The following is a 20,497-nucleotide window of genomic DNA, read 5'->3' as shown; positions in this document are numbered from 1 at the left end:
TCAGTCAAGTGCCATTGAAGGCAAACAGCTAAAGCAGTGTAACTATTTTAARATGTGCTACTACCTTTAAAAAGGAAAACACACATGTTAAATAGTTGTGCTGCTAGAGCTTCACARTTAAAAAAAGTCAGAAGATGAACATGCATTTTCTTCACGTGTTGAACTTCCATGAATATAGTATGTCAAGAAAAATAACTTTTTGTAGCTATTGTGTGCTGCTCAGATAAGCAAACGTTTTTTAAAAAAATCAGGGCTGTGATCATACAAGATGCTAAGTGTCRTACATGTCAAAGAGAAAATAAAAGTAAGTATAAGGTAAAGAGAAAAGGAGAAATAACTCAGTTTTGGCCTGTGTGCTTAGTTCACTATTTATTTTCCCAGGATGTCAAATTATTTTACTAATGCCAGGTACAAGCTGACTACTTGTTGAGACATGTAGTAATTAATTCCAGTCAAGAGGTTGTGCCTTGCTTTACTGAAATGACATTTGTCCATTGCCATACTGCTTTTCTGAAGGTAAAGCAGAGCCACCAAGGTTTTTATCAAGTTCCAGCTTTGACTCTTGTCCCGCAATGCATGTGTGCTCAAACTGGATTGTATGTCTAGTCCTGCTGAAATCAGTAGATCTAGTTTGAGTCACCCTGTGTCTGAGGAAGGCTCCCTGCTTCTGTTTGAACTGCTTTCTCTCCTAATGATTGCTTTGTCCCCATTATGGCAGCATCTTAAATTCTCAGCAGATCTATTGAGGCGTGTGGAAAGGCACAATGTGCCTAAGTGTTCCTGGTTTGCTACACAGGCCCACTGTGCAAAAGTCTCTGCCAAAGTAAAGAGGAGAGGATTGTTCTTCTCACTAATAGCACTTCCCTTGTATTTGCTGACTGAACAGTTTTTAATGAAATGTCTCTAGAAGTTTAATTGAAAAAAGGATTTGGGCTTTCCTTTTTTTCTTTTTTTTTTAGCAAGGAAAAATTCATGGAATATTTTTGTGTTAAATAGARTATATAGCACTTTTAGTGCTCAATACAGTTAAAGTCCTTTTGAAATACTTAAGGAGAACTTAAGAGGGATATATGTAACTGGGAATATACCACCATCTAGTCTCTTAAGTAAAGCTTAAGCACATAAATGTGTATGTGGTAAGACTGACRATATGCTCTCCAAGCAAATGGCAAATTCTTATTTAAAGTCTTTGAGGTCACATGTAAAACTAGTAATTTTAGTGGTTAGCCAAAAGACATGGAAGTCTTAACAGTTACTGCGTTAAAAAAAGTTGATAGCTCAACAAAATGTTTGAAACATGCTTGTAGACTTTTACAAGAAAACAATTTGTTGTTTTRCAATTATCAATTCTGCTTGAATCTCCTATTGCATTTACTTGTCTAACCTTTTGATAGCATTGAAATGAAAATATTTTATGCATATTAATTAACGTGAACTTGCGTCACTTTATAGGTTCTCCCCAGATGGGGACAAGCTGATGATAGTTATGTAGCTTGTGCAGACACCCCTGGGCATGGTGCTTATCAGATGTCAATAGAGTATTGGCTAATATGCTTGGGAATAAGCACTGCAAGAGTGCTTCATAAACAAATYATCCAAAGTCACTACACTGGTCTGTGAGTCTCATGACCCAGAAATCTGTGTGTGCAAAGCTGTTCTTAATGAGGCAGGAGAAGGAAAAAGAAAAATGTTGCCAGTTCCGTTACTGTGGTGTTGAAGACACTGCCCCCTGCTGGCTCTGAGCAGCCAGGCTGAGAGCAGTTTAATTGGGAACTTATATAAGGACAGGGACTTGGAGTAGTCTTCTGTATTAATTTTCTTATTTATATGGCTACTCAGTATGAATTTCATTAGAAAGAGATAATGTGGAAATCAACTGTATTTAATATTACCCGTTGTTATTCAAAAAGTTCTGTTTTACAGCAACTAATRTACTCTGTATGGTGTTCCCTCACCCTTGCCAAGTGCATAAAAATATCACTTTGTATTTCAGTGTAAACAGAATAAATTGTGTACTCCTAGCCCTTTCCTTTTATTCTAATTAAAGTCTAACTCCCCAGGCAGTCAGAAGGTATCTTCTGGAACCAGTGATAAGTTTTTGATTTAGAAAAATTATGGATTAATACTGTAACTCCTAGGTGGAGCATGAAAATCTGTAAAAGTCTCATCTAAACTTTGTTATACCATGAGACTTTACAAGCCAGAGTGTGGACTTGTACTGCACACAGTAATTTAAAATACAGATTTTTTTTTTCTTAGTGAGATTCTGGTTTGATTTTTKTGTGTGTGTGTGTCTGTGAATCACGAGGTACATTTTTCTTGCAGGAGTTTGCTGTTCTGGCCTGATTAACCTAATCACTTTGTAATGCAACACAATAAATAGCACCATAGCACAGGCTACTTGCTGAAGAAATGTTTTATTTTGATTTGATCTTAAAAGTTGGAGGAGGAGCATGGAGGCTCCTTATAGTCTTAACTCTGTCCTGTCTGGTTTTTGAATCCTTAGAGATGGAGTGTTCCAGGTTTCTGCAAAATATATGATAATCAAACAAATACTGACCGTTACCATTTGGCCTGGAAAGCACCTTCCTTTCTGCTGTCACACGATACAAAGTTACTGCTTTGGGAAGAGGCACCAGCCTTTGGGGGCCCCGGGACTTGGGAGAGGAATGTAAGCACCGTACTTGCAAACTCAAACTCTCTGTTTGCCTCCTCAACCACTCCTAACTCAAGGAAAGGGCATTTCAGGTGCATTAGCAAACTTAATTTTCAGGTGTGCTCTGTCTGCAAAGCTTTACAGTAACAAAGGGAAAAATCACCATGTAATGCTCCAGTTTAATTTCAGGGTTTTTTGAAGTGAAGGCTCTTTGGTTTGATGTTGTCCAAACATAAAAGGTCATAGAACAGGCTACTGAAGTGCTTAATGTATCACACCACCCATGTCAAAGAAATGGATAAATTCTAAAGCCTCTGCCATCACAAGATGTTAYAAATTAATATTTGCATATAGATATAGTTGTGTTTAACTAGACCAGCTTTGTTCAGTACAGACTAAGGGGAATAACTATTATCAGTAGGAAGAAAAACTGATGTGGTTTTCAGGGGATATTTGTTAAGTTTTACTTTACTGATAATCTGTAATCAAAAAGAAAGTGCAGCGAGTTGACATGAAATTTGGGATATACAAAACCAAGCAGGTTTTATTCTTAAATTGACCCTCCTCTAGCCTGAAAATATTTTAAATTCCCCAGGAGGAGAACATGTAAAACTGCTACAGTAGGCTCACAGATTGCCTGCTCTGCCTGGSTCTGTTTCCCTTGAGTCAAGTGGAAGGCCTGTCATCTACATTAAAATTACACTCTTCAGTAGTTAGTTTTGCTGTATCTCTGCTCTGTATGTGAAGATTGAATCTGTGCTTCTGCACTTGGAGAAAAAAAATAAATGCAACAAGAAACAGAAAATTCCTACTAAAATAATTACAACTTGTGAGTGAATTGTTTTAAGCTATGGTGGAGTAATCAGGCTTTGGTTATTAGTCTGAGCAACAGCATTGTGGATTTTGATTTGGAAACGTGTGCCTTGCCCCACACTGATAAATATGTTTGGGGAGAGGAGAATTTCCCTCATAGATAAGGTGAAATAGAGCTGAGTAGCAGGAGGAATCCTATTATCAATTCCATTTAAAATGTGAGCAGAATTCAAAATTCGTCTCTTAATCATCTTGCTTAAATTGCATATTTGTCCCTGCATTTCCCTATCTATAAAGAGGAGACTGATGCTCACACTCATTTTTGTGAATCCATTGCTTATATACAGACAAAAAGCTCCACATTAGAGTGTAGTACATCACTGAATAAGGGGATTTTTGCATGAGAGTGGGATGCTGACTGGTTGCACTGACTCATTCATTAAAATGAGTCTGGTATGAGTTTTGTTTCCATAAACTGAATATACATAGCTGCTCCTGTCTGTAGGAACAATGTAAATGGGAAAAGAGAACACCACTTGCACAGCACTTAAATCTACAAGAGTGTTTAGCTATTAAGAGTATACTGAGTCAGATCCTGTTTTCTTCCTTATAAGAATGGTATTTCAGATAGGATATTTTTTTTCCAGAAGGAGCCCAAGGGAAGAGACTTGCAATCAGTGCACTTTGCAATTAACATAACAGCTGAATTTGGGGAAAGCTATGATATTTTCCTCCTTGCTACTTCCTGAATTCCTTTGTGCTAATGAGATATGTATTTCTCTTTCTTAGTCTCACTAAGTACCCCCTTGTGGCATAGAATAATGTGCATTTTTCAGGCCTGGATTGACCTGTGGATTCTGGTATCCTGCATACCAGCATTCTTACTCCGTTGGCCCCAATTGAGTTCCTGTGATTTTTTTCATGAAATATAGCTTGTGGATTGATCATTGTCTGCAGCTGCTGTCAGATAAAAATTATGTTAGTTTAATCATGGAAACAGTTTTTTCTCCAGAGAAAGAAGACCTACCTATGGCAATCTCAAAAATCTTTTCTTTCACAGAGCATCTTTCTAAATATTTCTCTCTCTTGATTCTTCTGTTTCCGTTCTAAGTAATTTTCAGGGCTGCTCAGGTCCATGGGACTAAGTTCATAGTTCTTSGGTTGTGATTCAAGGAGCTGCTGAGAAGTTATTTGATGTTTAGTTTGTGTTGCTGTTGTACTTAGGAGCCTTGACTATAAAGCCTACTATGCTAGATAACATGTAGGGATAATATATGGGTGACAGAGAAAAGGAACAGAAATAACTTTACTCCTTGGATAAAGTTCTGGACAGCTCTGCTCTAGAATTATTTCTGTATAAAGTAAGCATTGCTGACTGCTTCAATACAACCCCAAATTATCAAACTGTGGGTTGTGACTCAATGGTATTTGTTAGGAACACAGCTCTTCCACAAGCCATTTCTCATGGCTTTGCCTACCTCTACAAAATGCAAAGTTACATATTTACACCATACAATAAAAGTTCTGTTTTGATTCTAGCTCTTAAGTGACCTAAATGTAGTAACTTCACCTGTTTTTTGTTTGATAGATCTACATTTTTTCCTGGTTAACTAGAAAAACAAAAATACCTCAAAAATGCTTGGGTGGTATTGCTATAATTAAAGTTATTTAGCCTGAAGGTGGWCTAAAGCGCATTTCTGTAGTTATGCATATGTTCAAAGTATATTTCCAGTAAGTACTAGTYGAGGCTTTGCGTGATCAACATTTCTGTTGTTTTAATCTTTGGGTATCTTACAATGAATAGCCAGATAAAACAACCTACAAATCATCCTTCTATTTGTGAATATTTTCTTAAAATGATTTATTATGTTAGAGTTCTGATAAAGGAAGAAGAAAGTCACTTCCCTGAGGCTGTGATCACCTTAACCCTTCCTCCTTCAGCTCTACGCCCCCTCCCTGCCCACCTTCCTGTAAGTTGCAGGTAGTAATGCTGCAGGACAGCAACTCTTACAGATCAATTCTTGATTAATCATATTTTCCCACTGTCTGTGCAAAAGATCAAATTTGAGCTTGATGGGCAGCTAGTTTTGTGTGCCTGACTCTGTAACCCTCAGTCGTCTCACAGTGCCCTCAGTCCTGGCGCTTTGCCTGCAGATAGCCTCTGTGTTTYGGGGTAGTGTCATTTGTAGAAAACTGACTGCAGGAGGCTCAACTAAGAAAATGTTTATGAAAATGACAAAATTGTTGTTTAAATTTTTCTCTACAGTTCCCTCATTCTGTGTAGAACCATTAGTTTTGGGACACCAGCACTTACTCATTTCACAGGTATGAGTTCAATCTGCTTTGTAAGCAATTTTTTAAAAACTAGCCTTGCTATGCCATTCACTCCTGTTCAGGGAAACGCGACCTCTGTGTTCTGTTCTTGTAGACATGGCCCCTATCCACCCTCCAAACTATACTGAAAGAAAGACAGGAGAGCAAGAAAGTCATCTGCATACTATTAATTTGGAGATAGTTTTTTGAGCTGTAGAAATATTACCTTTCTCTCTGACTCAGTTTGAAGTCCTGTTGACAGTTTTAAAATGTTGTCAGCATTGCTATATATTTGAATTGYATTTACAGCACAGCATTTACTTGTTTTGGCTATCTGGAGTGGTGTTTTATTTGGGGGCTTGCACCTACACCAGTTTTATCAAATAACTTGAAACCTGTACCACAAATCCCTCTATACAAAAAATGTTAAATAACATTTATTCGTTGCAAGGAAAATACGAATTGAGCTATTTTCATTCAATAAAACTTGTCTTTGTACAATGTTTTTCATGCAAATTATCTTTGAATGCTGTAGAAGTAAATAATACTGAAAGGGAAAAGAGACATTTTGAGTAAACATAGCCAGGAAAGAGAATATTCCTTAATTTATTGAAATTAGGTAGTCAGGTGAAGGAGATCACAGAAAGGTATGTATGTTTGTGTTTGAACTTGGCTGACACGATGCAGTGCTCTTTCTTATGTATCATAAGATACATAAAAAGATATGTAACAGAGGAACTGGGGCAAAACAAAACCATTGATCCTGAGTAGAACCATATCTGCAGCACATGCTATGTTCCAGTGTTTCTAGTCAGAAGTAGAAATGACTTGTTCTTCATTGGAAAGCAAGATCTTAGAATATTTGAAATTAATGCATCTTTTTGTCATCTTGCAGAGCATTTCTGAGTGATACTTGATTAGCTACTATGAGCCTGCTACACAGTGGTAACAGTTGTGGAGCCCGAGACTTGGAAAGTGGCTGCTGTGCAGCCATGGCCAGTGCCTGCAGTGTTGGAGTGAAAGAAGATAGTGTAAGCGTCAGCAGTGGGACTGGAAACCCTTCAAGCTCTTTCTCAGAGGAAACTCAAGGATATGATGTGGAGTTTGATCCACCCTTGGAAAGCAAATATGAATGTCCAATCTGTTTGATGGCTCTTCGGGAAGCAGTGCAGACACCATGTGGACACCGCTTTTGCAAAGGCTGCATTGTCAAATCAATAAGGTAAAGAAAAACTTGCAGAAATTGCTTTTAAGAAGAAATTCACTTGCCGAAGAAAGACAGTTTAAAGGCAGTGTAAACTGAACAGAACTTCTTAAGGTGCACATCAGTGAATTGTGATGCTGCTCCTTCAATTTATAATTCATTAAATATGCTGTCTAATAAGCAGCATGTATAGCCAAAATATCATGAGTTTTAATAAAACAGTAATATCTGTCATTTTGCCAGACTTACTTTGGCCAAGTGTCTACCTGAAAATAAGTATGTTAGTGTTCTTTCTTAAAAACTTGTTTAAGAGTAAATAAGTTGTTTTATCTAAGGGATTACAAGCAAATTCATAAAAGAATCCTTTTGAGACAGCACACTGTGGAATCTTACTATGAAGGTCCCAAAAAACAAGTTCTCGACACAGTGGAGGTTGCAAGAGCATTGGTTATTTTGCCATTTATACAAACTCACCCAGGTTATGAGTATAAAATTTTGACTGAGCAAATCTTAAATTAAAAAAATTAATCTGGTAGCCAAATCCTCCAGATGAATTCCACCTTAACCCAGGATTATAAAAGCTGGCCTTTCTTTATGATTGCTTCTTTTGGTAACCACAGACAGCAAGGTTTCTTGGTGCAGATGCAGCAATTCCTGCTTTCTGTTCTCCCCTAGCAATCACGTACTTGCTTGCTGGGCTGAAGGAAAGAAAGTAGCTTTACTTAAAAGCTACTTAGGTGGCAGGCAGGGGAGTGGGAATGAGTTTTGGAAGACAAGAAGAGGCTGAGCTGGTGAAAATGAGTGGTTGAAAGAGTTTGAAAGAAGGTTCAGTAGCAGGTAGAATGTGCTCCCCACAAACCTGGAATACAGTGGTCATCGTCTCACTAGTGTCAGGAAGAAATAGAACACATTGACAGCTTAGATATTATGCTGTAAGACTCTTCTCCTCAGCATAAGCCAGATTTTGTCTTACCAGTTTCTCCCTTAGCTCAAATGTTGCATTCTTTGGTATGAATCTAAAGTTTGAATTCTATGCAAGGCCATCATAACGAAATTAAGAGTTTTTTGTTTGTTTGTTTTCAAATACTCCTACTGTGCTACATTTATAAGATCATTGCATTTCTTAGAGCTCTGAAGCTGCATACTTAAATCAGCAAATGCCAGAATTAGTTAATTTTCATCTTTATTTTTCATACTGTTGTGCATAATATGATGAAATTGTCTTCAGCACTGCCTTTATAGCATTGTTTTTCCCAGGCACTTTTTTTTTAGCATGCAGAATGGATAGTGCTTTCTTGATCGGTTTTCCATTCCATTTGTCTGTAGTTGTTTTCAACTTCCATTTACCCTTAGTTCAGAATCTGTAGTTCACATAAATTAATTGCCTGCTGGCAAATGTTTTCTCTGAATATAGTATTTTGTGGTTTTGTGGGTTTCTTTGTAGCTTCTGTCATTGTTGTATCTGACACTGATAATGTTTCTTCATGGCATCCCATTTAGATCAAGAAGGAAAGCGTTAGAGCTGAGTATAGAAAGATGAACTTAATTTTACATTCCTACTTAGGATAGCAAAAAAGCAGATTGTTTTCCTCTCTAGAAAATGCAAAACTTGATTGCATTTGTTTGCAAGCGCAGTTCTTGTTGACATTAAATTAATCAACATTTTTGAGAAAAGGGTGCAAGTTGGTTATCCAGAAAATGTAGGACATTTTATCTGTGAAAAGTGACTGTCCCATGGATCTGCTAAGGAAGCTGAGACATGCTCAGGACTCCACTAACCGTATCATGAGATCACCCTTCCCCCACCCCCCCATTCACGACATTACTACTTCTGTAAGAAATAGTCAGGCCTTGCCCAATTGCATTGCAAGTCAGCTTGGTGCACAAAATAAGATGAAAGGAACACTAAACCKGTCAGCCAAGACTGTGTGTGTCCTATTGCCTAGGCACAAGCAGCTTAAACTAAGGCTTCACTTTCTAGCTGTTGTTTTGTATGTTCCAACCTAAATTCTTTCAAGAGCTTATTAGACAGAATATTATGCGCTTGTAAGCATAGAAGTAGGTTTTGTACTGATGAAGGCCATTAACTTTAGAAGACCCTAATTACTGTCTCTGAGCTTGCAGTATTTCTTGGCAATAGTGATTTTTATCTGTTTCTCTAACTTAGGAATTTGTGGCAGAAAGAAAAAGTAAGAAATCCTTAAACTCATGTTCCCATAAGAGCATGATATCTGTAAATTCTAAAAGTAAATTAGTCMGTGCTTAACTATGTTGAGTTTTAGAAATGTCTAGTTACCAGACACTTCAAAGATGACCAAATTCCTAGATTTAAAAGGAGGTGGAGAGAATAACTAAACTTAAGGTTACCAACAAAGGTAACCTTATGTTCCCTTTCATAACCTTAGTGTCTAAAGTGAGAATGTTTTCTAATCCTGCTTCTGATGATGAGCTGAAAAATTATGCTCATGAGTTAGAATTTACCACAGTACTTAGTGAGGAACCACAGTAAGTTTGTGCTGCTAACGTAACATATCTCATAGGTAGAAAAGCTTCCTTCTTAAACCTCAGGCATGGGAAATGGTTGGTCTTCCGCTTTAAATTACCAGAGCATTTGCAAGTCTGCAACAGTGTTAATAACCAGAAGCTTTTACTTGAATTAGCCTTTTCCTCTTTCTACTTCACTTTTTCTATGGATATTGTTAACTATTTCAGTGAATACTGAACCAGGTGGCAATTTTTTTTTTTTTTTCCATCTTGAAGACTATAAATCATCACTGTAATATTTCAGATGTTTAATTAGTATTTTGCCTCATCCCCCACTGAAATCAGTCTTTGGAGTGCAGTTTGAGTGAGTGCTTGTGAAAGTAGAGCAGGGTGCTTAAAGTGCCAGACTGCTCTGAATGGAAGGGCTGAATTGGATGCTTAATTGGAATCCGTGGGTTGGGCTGTTAATTTGGGGTATGTAGTGTCTATAGTACAATATTGACATATGTCACTGAGAAGCTTGTGCAGAAATAAAATGAGAATGGAGAATGGTTTTTGCATTGTTGAGTAGTATTTGTTTATTAAGGGTTTGTCACAGCCTTTGTTTGATCAAGAAAAAAATTGCTTGTTTTTCTTCCTCATTTTCTCACTGTCTACTCTGAATGAACACCAAGATTGAAAAATTTAAATGGTAACAGACTGGACAAGTAATTGTTGACTAATTGTTCAGCCTTCTTGTGGCTTGGGCACACAGTTGTATTGGCTGTAATTGTCCAAACTGAAGGAAGTTGTGCCTGCAACTAGGAAGTATTTTTTWAAATGTTTTTAATTGCCAAAAAAGCTTTTTTAAGCTTTTATCTTGTCACATGCAGGGCATGATTAGTCCAGATGGACTTGATCACAGTAAGTGATTGCTTCTTAGAAAGCCCTGGCATCTTTTTAAGTAAAGCTTTCTGTAAAACTCAACCAGTCACAGTAGCAAAGACGCTTGCCTACCTAAGTAACTGCAAGTAATAGTTYACACGCATTTCTATCTGCAAAATATTTTGTTGGAAATTTAGAAGAACTAAGTTCAGATGCAATAGCTAACTAAATTTCTGTCTAGTCTTTCTTCTCTTGTGTCTTACATCAACGTTAACCTAGAGCATGTAGCAGGGCTCACAAAGTGTCAGACCCTTCGTTATCAGATGAGCAGAGTTATGAGCTGAGGAGGGACAGCCAAGAGAGCCTTGGGTGTGAGCAGTTCATCAGACAACCTGCATGACTGCGGTTAAGGTGTATGCCTACTGTTTTGTTTCTAGGTTAAACTGCTCAGCTGCTAAAAACATGGAACAGACTTTTTCAAAGAGGATTATTCTGGCTTTACTTTCCATATCTATAATTTAATTGCCAGTGGAATTACTTGAGTATTCTTTGTATTTCAGAGTAAGTTATCGTTGTTTCACAGGTGCCATTGAGGATGACACAGCTAACCCTGTTGAATAATTCCAGCATAGAAAAGCCTTCACTGAGGAATAACAATATGCAATATAAATTAGAACTGAAGTGCATAAACTCAATTCTGTGATGAGGAAATTTATAGCATCTTCTTTGTGGTTAGATCTAAGCAGCCTTAAACATTCTTATTTTAACCCCAGACTGCTAGTCATTTAAATTAGGGATCTAGTTATCTTTATTTAAAATTAATCTATTGTTGGCTATTATTAAATGTAGTTAACTTCTGCATGTAGAAGTAAGGCTGCTGTCTTCTTATCAAGAGGCATACTGAACTATTCTTAAACTTTTCTGAGTAGGATATTTGTAACCAAATTATACTTGTAACAACTGCTTTCCTGAAGTTTGCCTGAGACTTKGGGGAAGGTTTCTGGGTTGTGGCAAAGATCAGCATGCTGCTGAGGGAGCTACAAGATGAAATGGTGTGCTAGCATTTTCTTTTTTCCATTTGTTTAGGAGAGTGACTCTCAGGTTTGTGGTAAACTAGCTCTTAAGAGCAAAACCTTGGAAAGGAAGTTCATTGTCTCTTTCTAAAGTCTAACATTTCCCCCCACTTCCTCTCTCAGCATTGCTAATAAAGTATTTGCTGAGTAATTATTTCCTTATCCAACAGAGAACACAAATTCCCTCCTGTCCTCCGCAGCCCACTAGGTTCTGCTTCCCTCCACCGTTGCAAGCAGAAACAATGATCTGGCCTTTGATCTTTGCACCACAAGTGCTCTCTGAGTTTTTTCCACCCCATATATTTTTCCATATTATTGCTATTTTCCACTTAGTACTGTAGCTCAGAAACTTTGATCCCTTATGCACCTTAACTATATGATTTAGTTGTGTATGTTGACTTACTGCTTTCAGAAATGAGCTAATATGTGATGATATTTTTTAAGAAAAATTTGGGGAGGATCCCTTTTTGCTTCCATTTCTGATGATTATCGTGTTTTTGTGCAGGCCGACAGAACTCGACAAAGCGCCACACGCTGTTACTTCCTTTGTGTGAGCTGCATGCACCTATGCTTCACCATCAGATTCCAGACTTTCACCAGTTAGCATTGAACATCCAGTCTGTTTGCTGTTAAGATGGCATCAGATACTGTACCTGATCCCATATCCAGTGCCATTTCATAGTTTTAATGTCACCTTCTTAGTAATTCTTACTGTGCAGAAATACACAGATTGGAGTGGGAACCAATTGATCCAATAGTTTTAAAACAGAGACAGGGAAATCRGTTTTATAGAAAGTTCTGTCAAATAGATTAAATTAATCTGGAAAAGAAAAGACTTCTCTGCCTTCTCTCTCGGGTATGAACGGCTTGGCTGTTGTAAAAAAATGAAATATATGTAAAGTGCAAAAGAAAGGAGAGAAGGTCCAAGAATCTTTAAAGGGCTGTTTCTCTGATGTCTGAGCTGTGTAAAGTATTTACTGAAAAGGGACCCTAAGTTCTCAGCTTTTCTCTATCATCCTCCATTTTATTTCTGGAGTATCCAGCAGGACTTTTGTCCAATTAAAAATTACTAAATTAGAACAGTACTGCGATCACAGTAGTACTGCCTCAAGTGAAACGTGAGTATTAGCAATTTCTCTGATTTATTTTGAATAATTTCTGATAGTTGCTGCATACATGCCATTATTTTCAAATATTATCTTCATGTGTTACAAATTGGCCATGAATGTCTTGATTGTATGAAATCATTTTAAATTATGGGCAAAGAAAAATTGGAATCCCTTTCTCCTTGTCTCCATCTTTTTGTTTTCTGCATTGTAGAGATGCTGGTCATAAATGTCCAGTAGACAATGAAATTCTGCTTGAAAATCAACTTTTTCCTGACAACTTTGCTAAACGAGAAATCCTTTCATTAACGGTGAGGTGTCCCAACAAGGGCTGCTGTATGAAGATGGAGTTGAGGCATTTAGAGGTGAGAATTAGTTTTGAAAAATATGGAACCATGTTTTCTTAGGCAAAGTAAAAATCCAAGTAACTTAGTATAGGTAGTCATACCTGATACCTGTTTATCTGATTCAATATATGGTCCTTTCAAGCCTACAACTGTTTGTTTTTTAAGACTAGTGTAACCTGTAGTTAGGTCATTCTCAAGTGAAYATCATAGTGTATGAAAAATTATATTAATACAGCTTAGTCTTTCAGGTCATTCTTGATTGCCTTTTCAGCAACTTTATCTGTACTGCACACAAGTTCCGTAAAGTCAGTTTAATAGTCCCTCAAAGCAGTCAGATATATTAGATGAAATAATTATTTGTTTTGGAARATAATACATTGTTATAATGGTAATCATACAATGGAATTTACCTGAGAGCATTGTTAAAGCTCTGAATAAGGTCCTCATCTTAGTAGTGGGGCAGTTCCAGGCCATTAGTTAGTAAAGTCACCRTAAAGATTGCTTGCATGAAGGAAAGATTCCATGTTGTTTAAATTTCTTTTAGACAGCTGAGAGGCTAGTACCTGTCTGTAGTATCAAATCCTTCTTTTGCCCATGTTCAGGACCACCAGCTGCAGTGYGATTTCTCCACTGTGGAGTGCCCACAGTGCCAAGGATCCTTCCAGAAGAACCACCTAAAAGAGCACATGACACAAGAGTGTCCTAGGCGTCAAGTCTGTTGTCCAAACTGTGCCACATCGATGGCTTACGAAGCTAAAGAGGTACTTAAGCAAGTGTGTCTTTCATCTCCTTTCATGTGTTTTTGCTTGTAAATGCAACATCAGTTTAAAAAAAAAAAAAAAGTTTTTTGTCTAGCAGAACTTTCTGTGCTGCACAAGTGAGAAGCTGTGAGTTCCAGGGTGTTCGGCTAGAACAGGTGAAATCTGGGGAGAGAACTATGGGAGAGAACACATCGCTCTCGGGAACCCTGTGGTGTCCAGAGGCTTGGTGTAAGAACCATTGATTTTTGGCCTGATCATCAGAGAGGGCAATATCTACTCCCAAAATAACAGGACAATATCCTGCGTTTACAGTTTATTCCACCTCTCTGCAGGTAGAAAGAATGCGTTAAGGAATGCATCTTTCGGGGGGAATCTGCTAACACACAAGACAAGAATCACTTCTGAATTCTCCTAGCTCTATATTTTTACCTGGGTGAGGCTGGGCACAGCCTGTCCCCTTTTTAACTTCCATTTCTTTATCCATAAATGGATGTGTTTTATCACAAGGATTCTTAAGATTATTGTAAGTATATGGTATCATGTTTGTGAATTCTCAAAGATACCTCATACATTCCAGCAATACCAGGAAAAAAAAATCCTTTAATATATTTCACTTGGCATTGAATGTGAAATTCAGAAATGTGTGGACACCTTTGGAACATAAGACCTTTAGGAAGTAAAATTTCTGCATCTTTATGAATTTCTAGTATTGAGACCAGGACAAAAACAGGAGGTATAGGAAGTGTGCTACACAGAATAAGGGGATTGTCTTTTTTTTTTTTTTTTTTTTTCTTTCAGTTAAATTCAGCAAAATACAAAATTTGAAATTTAAATAAAAATTGATCATCTCAGCAGAGATGATCAGCATTCTTTTAAGTTATCTGTAGGTAATATTATTAATTCTTTATTTTCTTTCTTTTTTTCTGTTTGATGATTAAGCTTCATGACCAAACCTGTCCACTAGCCAATGTCTTTTGCGAATATTGCAATACTGTGCTCATCAGAGAGCAGGTAAGAAACTACCTTTCTCTAGGCCTTATTTGAGTCAGATGTTTTGTATCTACCTTGCTTATTTAACCTCAGATTAAACTTGAAGAAACAGTTCATTTACTAGTAAACATACCTTGTTTGCTCTGTTCTTTGTGCATACTCTCATTTGCGCACACTCATGCTCTCATGCTCKCCYTCACTTGGTCTCTCACACGTGCTCACACGCTCTTGTTCACATGTGCTCTCATTCATGCTCTGTTTGGATGGGATAGAAGCCAAGCTAATGACCTGAGTTAGGATAAAGAATGATATGGTGAAATTGGAAAGCTAATCTGAAAAAACAGGATTGAGTTCAGAAAAGACAAAGGCAAAAACAGAGCAATGAGATAATTGGGTCTGGAAAACGCAGTCTTTAAGAGCTATTGAACTAACTTGGGCTTTTGAGGGAAGAGGATAATTACGAGAGACAGCTAGTTTAAAATATATGAAAATAGAGCTACAGACAGGAAGGAAATGAACTGTGATCTAGCTTGAGGATAAGCTAGAAACAAAAGGCTTGTATCACAGCAAGAAAACCTGAATACTTGCTGATCCCTAATGTGAGAACAAAGGCAATGAAGTGTTAAAGCTTATAAAAGAGGATGTCAAATTATTTTCATTAGCTAATCTTTTTGTTCAAAACTTCAATATGTCTTTGAGAAACGATACCAGAATAAACTGATCTGACTTGATGCTTATTTGGTGTCCATGCAGCTATTCTTTTAGAATGTTGTAAGAGAATACTCTTGATGGAAAAATTAACTCTAAGTCTGATCTGTTCTAGATGCCAAACCATTATGATAATGATTGTCCTACTGCTCCCGTACCATGTTTTTACAGTGCCTTTGGATGTCCTGAAAAGGTAAGCTTTTTATCAGAATTGCAGATTTCTGCATTTTAAAAATGTTTTTCCTATTGTTTTGTCATTTACAAATCAGTATTTGGGCTGATGAGTGGTGGGGTATTTTGTCTGGTTAGGTGGTTTGGGGTTTGTTGTTGTTGTTGTTTTTTAATTCTGAAACACTCCCCCTTGGCCTGATACAGTGCTTTCCAAAAGTCCTTCTCAAATTTAAAAAAAAGTCTCTGTTGATGATTAGTTTGATGTACTAATTTTGGTAATCTGTGAGTGTATTCTCAGTTTTCATGCCAGTAAAGTAGTTTCTTCTAACATTTCTTGTAAAGTTGTGACCAAATACATTCATTGTTATTAGAGTTCCATGAAGGAAACTTGAGAATGCTCAATATTTGATGGAATTGTAAAATTATTTTATTTGGATGTTCTTCATTGTGGTTGTTCATTTTCTAAGAGTGAATTTTTTAATTCATCCTTTCCCCTTCAGTTCTCATAAGCCTTTATATTTGCTACTCTGAAGTCACTTCAGCAGTTCAATGAAAGGAATACAATGCTGATTTAGAACACAGAAGAAATACTGAATATAAGTTTATCACTGAAGGAATCTTAACACTTTTTCACCATGCCACTATTCTGAGTTAAAGAGTAATTGTGTACTGGAATTTGCACTTCTTTTTTCATTTGTCAGTTTGTTTTATTTAGTAATCTTAAATTTGGCACCTTTCACTGGTAAAATGCTACTTCATCACATTGTCTGTCCTTGATTTGCAATGCAATTTTTCTCCTATAATAGAAGTGAGAAACAAACAGTAGTTTAGTTTTCTTTAGAGCCAGTTTTTAAGTTATGATTGAAGATAATGTTTCATATAGTCCTAATACTACATCTCATTAAATTCTAGATGCAGAGGAATGAACTGGCACGACATATGCAAGAGTTCACTCAGGTTCACATGAGAATGATGGCTCAGAGTTTTCAAAGTATCAGTGTTACAGCTACGAATCCTGTACCCTTTATTAATGGCCTACCCTTTGAGCCTACTCTCTTCTCCCAAGGCTCACATGCCCCATACGATTGTAATCCAGAAGTCGAAAACTTCAAAGAAACTATYCAGCAGTTGGAAGGTCGTCTGGTAAGACAAGATCACCAAATCAGAGAACTGATTGCTAAAATGGAGACTCAGAATACTCACATGGCAGAACTCAAACGTACTATCAGAAATTTGGAGGGAAGAATTACTGAAATGGAGGCGCAACAATGTAATGGTATTTATATCTGGAAGATTGAGAACTTCAGTGGACTTCAGAAAGCCCAGGAAGAGGAGCGACCTGTTGTGATGCACAGTCCTGGCTTCTATACTGGAAAACCAGGTTATAAGCTGTGTTTGCGTCTACACATCCAATTACCAAATGCTCAGCGTTGTGCTAACTTTATATCTCTGTTTGTTCACACTATGCAAGGAGAATATGACAGCCATCTGCCTTGGCCTTTCCAAGGCACAATACGACTTTCCATTTTGGATCAATCAGAAGGACCTGAAAGGCAGAATCATGAAGAAGTAATGGAAGCCAAGCCAGAGTTACTAGCCTTCCAGAGACCAACAATTCACCGCAATCCAAAAGGTTTTGGTTATGTGACTTTCATGCACCTGCAAACCTTGAAGCAAAGAACCTTTGTAAAGGATGATACTCTTCTGGTGCGTTGTGAGGTTCTAACACGTCTGGACTTGAATAGTCTCCGCAGAGAAGGATTTCAAGCTCGCAGTACTGATGGGGCTGTTTAACCTGAAAGTCTTAACCAAAGGAATGGAGCCACTGGTCATGTTCTTCAGCCATGGATTACAAACATATTTCCTGGTTTATGTAGACAGAATGTGTAAAGATCATAAAATTCAGCRTCTGAATCAGTGTCAGTCTGCAAGCTAACGTAGTTGACCTTCACCTGAATAGAACTTGATGTTGCTGGTACACAGTATTTTTTCTCCTCTGGGGTCATGTGTTTAAATATTACTTATCGTCTCTTAATGTAGTAAGCTACTTCTGGAGCAAGCTAACTAAATGAAGTGTTGTTAATAATCAAAGCTTAATTGTCCGCAGAAGAATCCTGCTGACGTACCTGGACATCTCTGCTTGGTGAAACAAGTCATATCAGAGAAGACCTATAAACTTTTGTGCCTCCGTGCCTTGGTATAGCTGTACCTATGCTGTAGCAAGGAAATAGCTAAATTAATAATGTTGAGGGTTTAGGGGGGCGGTTTTTTTTTTTTTTTTTTACAGGACCTGGGGAAGATTTGCCTTGGGGTTGAGATGGTTTCTGTATTGACTCATCAAGAATTTTGAATTGGCTGTGCTTCTCTTGAAATCTTAAATCAGATTAAGGCTTTGCCAACATCACCTAAAGTGAGATATGCTGTGACCCTTCTCTCCTGTGAAGCTAGCTTCAGGAAGTTGCATCTTGATTTAGAGTTGATACTAGAATTTCTGAAAGATATGGTAGTGTTGTGGAGAAGGCTAAAGGACTCTTGAGTTTACTGAAGAAACATGTAGGATGGTCTGAAAGCACTCCTGAAAGCATTCTCTTCATTTGAGCAATCTTTTTGTAAGTTTGTATTCCAGGCCAACAGTATCAATCAGTGTTGCTAGAGAGACTGTTTAGCATTAGAATGGGATATTTCTGTGCTGGTAGGACCTCCTCCTAGTGCTAGACATTTTTCAGGTTATGAGTGGATACACGAGCAAAGGTGTGTACTAACTAGATGAAGTGTTCCAGACTCTTCTCCCCCAACCCTGGTTGGTCAAACCTGAATTTGCACCAAAGTTAAACTTGTGGCCTAAAATTGCATCTGTTCGAGTGAGTCCATGGTATTCTGGGGACATACAATGGTCTCCTGTTAATTCTCAGTGGACAGCTGGCCATATCAACATCCAGAAGTCATGGGTATTTCTCTGTCACATTAGACAATAGGAGCTGGCCACCCTCAACATTTTGGAGGGGAAGAAAAGCCTTCCAGTTWGTGGGAGGGTAAGAGTGCAGTTCTGTTTGCTCTCCAGAAGAAAATTCTGGCTTCTATACTGACCCAGGTACCAAACACTAGATGTGCTATTTAAAGAATTCATGAGCTTCTTAAAATTGCATGTATTACTGTTTTCTRTACTGAGTGTATGCTATATAAATTAGCTTTGACCAGTCAAACCTGAGTAGTTCAATTTCACTGGTGCTAACAAAAGTTTTTAATTTATCATGGTGCTGGTAAAGTTCTGGATTTTGCCTTTAAAAAAAGGGGGTGGGGGGAGTTGTTCATCCCACGACTTAAGTACACGGACAGATACAGAAAAAGAACTAAGCCACACGTAAGCATATGTACTCCATTATTTATCCAAATAGTGAAACAACATAAAGACTTAAGACACTGCCACTGAAAAGATACTGAAAGCATCCTGGGTATCTAACCCACCTAAGCAATCCAGAAAGGATCATCATGTCGGGAAAGTGCATACTTAATACATAGAAGGCCAATGAAAGAGCACTATAATATTATTGATTTGGGGGTTTCTCTGCTTACCTGCATGAGGTCAAAAATTCCAGGATGCAACATACCACTTTTTTCATCATATCYAGCTGAATAAAGTTTATTTTGCAGATGGAGCCTATTAATTGAAGAGGGATTATGTTCAATGGAGTATTGCCACTACTGAAACCTGAACTTCCTGGCTAATGGTAAATGCAGACAGTCTCATTGACTTTAGTCATTTTACTTAGACTAATTATATGCACTTAGAGGACAGGTGAGCATGTATTACTCAAAATACAAAAAGATCATGCTTTAGAACTGTCTTTTAAGATCTCTTTAAGTAGTTTGTTACATGGAATAGCCTCAACCTATTAGCAGAATTGTTTGAGAGTGTTCAGTTAAGCATTCTTAGCAGTTAAACCATTCTTAACCAAGGACTTTTAATGTATGTAAACCCAGATCCAATAAATACAGAAGTCAGTTCTTGACACTGTACCTTAGTTCTCCAAACTTTATCAGGCTGATAGTTCTCTCCTTTTTTTTTTTTTTTTTTTTTTTTTTTTTTTTTTTTTTTTTTTTTTTTTTTTTTTTTTTTTTTTTTTTTTNTTTTGTTTTTTGTTTTTTCTGAAGATGTTCAAAGACTACTAATGTTCTCTTTTTTCAGGAGAAAGGTAAGAAAAAGATTTGTAATTTGAGAGTTTCTTCCTGCCTCAGTTCCTCTCTCAGCCTCAGTGATACTAACAAAAATACTCCTATTCTGTGTTCTAAGAGTTTATAACCAAGATCCACTAAGAGCATTAATCCTTTGGAAGTTTTGCATCATAAACCTGCAAGTACAAGAAGCTGAATGTTTGATTTGAGCTTTATTTTAGTTCTAATGGGATTCTCACTTGGGAGGAAACTCAGTTTGGTGACAGGTTTAGGGGTTTAAGTGAATCAGGTTAATATTGTACAATAGCACAACCCAATGGGAAATAGAAAGCTAGCGCATGTATAATATTGTATTACCCACAGTAATATGAATGCTGTAGTCACTGCTGCTACTTTACCAGTTTTGTATCTTAATATTACCAGGAAAAACTCTGATGCCAAATTACTATAAWGCCAGAGTTCTACAGGAAAAACCTTTACAGCTAATTCGCTAAATATAAAGTTTTCTGTTTTGATGAATTGTAAATGTTAATGAAAGGCTTACTCGTCTTTTTTACTTGACTCTCCTCTTTCTCCTCTGCCTTCCAGACTACTCTGGAAGTGCAGTGCCAGAGCTTTCTCTTACAAATACCATTTCTAGCTAACGGAAGAACTTCTGAGTCTAGATTGTTACCGTCTCAGATGTAGTCCTACTGTCCTTTATTTGAACTTTAAGGCTAGCTTCTGTTTCTGTGTGAAAATTTACTTTCAGTGAAGTAGCCTCTTTTTCCTCCTTTCCTCCAATCTTATCTCTTCTTCTGAGAAATCATTATACTATGGTGTATTGAGCAGAAG

At 37.3% G+C, this 20,497-nt stretch overlaps 1 protein-coding gene across 1 annotated transcript; it reads left to right on the top strand.

The window, feature by feature from the left end:
- The first annotated feature begins 2,495 nt into the window (after positions 1 to 2,495).
- On the top strand, positions 2,496 to 19,586 carry TRAF6 (TNF receptor associated factor 6). The gene is made up of 8 exons (XM_085321854.1): positions 2,496 to 2,671; positions 5,736 to 5,794; positions 6,678 to 7,004; positions 12,728 to 12,878; positions 13,463 to 13,621; positions 14,561 to 14,632; positions 15,435 to 15,512; positions 16,403 to 19,586. The coding sequence occupies exons 3-8, from the start codon at positions 6,709 to 6,711 to the stop codon at positions 17,282 to 17,284; spliced, it is 1,638 nt and encodes a 545-aa protein (XP_085177980.1). The 5' UTR covers positions 2,496 to 2,671; positions 5,736 to 5,794; positions 6,678 to 6,708; the 3' UTR covers positions 17,285 to 19,586.
- The last annotated feature ends 911 nt before the right edge of the window (positions 19,587 to 20,497 follow it).

Source organism: Rhea americana, unplaced genomic scaffold (genome assembly GCF_003343005.1).
Source record: "Rhea americana isolate MKP2758 unplaced genomic scaffold, rheAme1 scaffold_72, whole genome shotgun sequence".
Taxonomy (NCBI): domain Eukaryota; kingdom Metazoa; phylum Chordata; class Aves; order Rheiformes; family Rheidae; genus Rhea; species Rhea americana.
The sequence above is the reverse complement of the archived record's forward strand: the minus strand, read 5'-3'. Positions and strand labels throughout refer to the sequence as shown.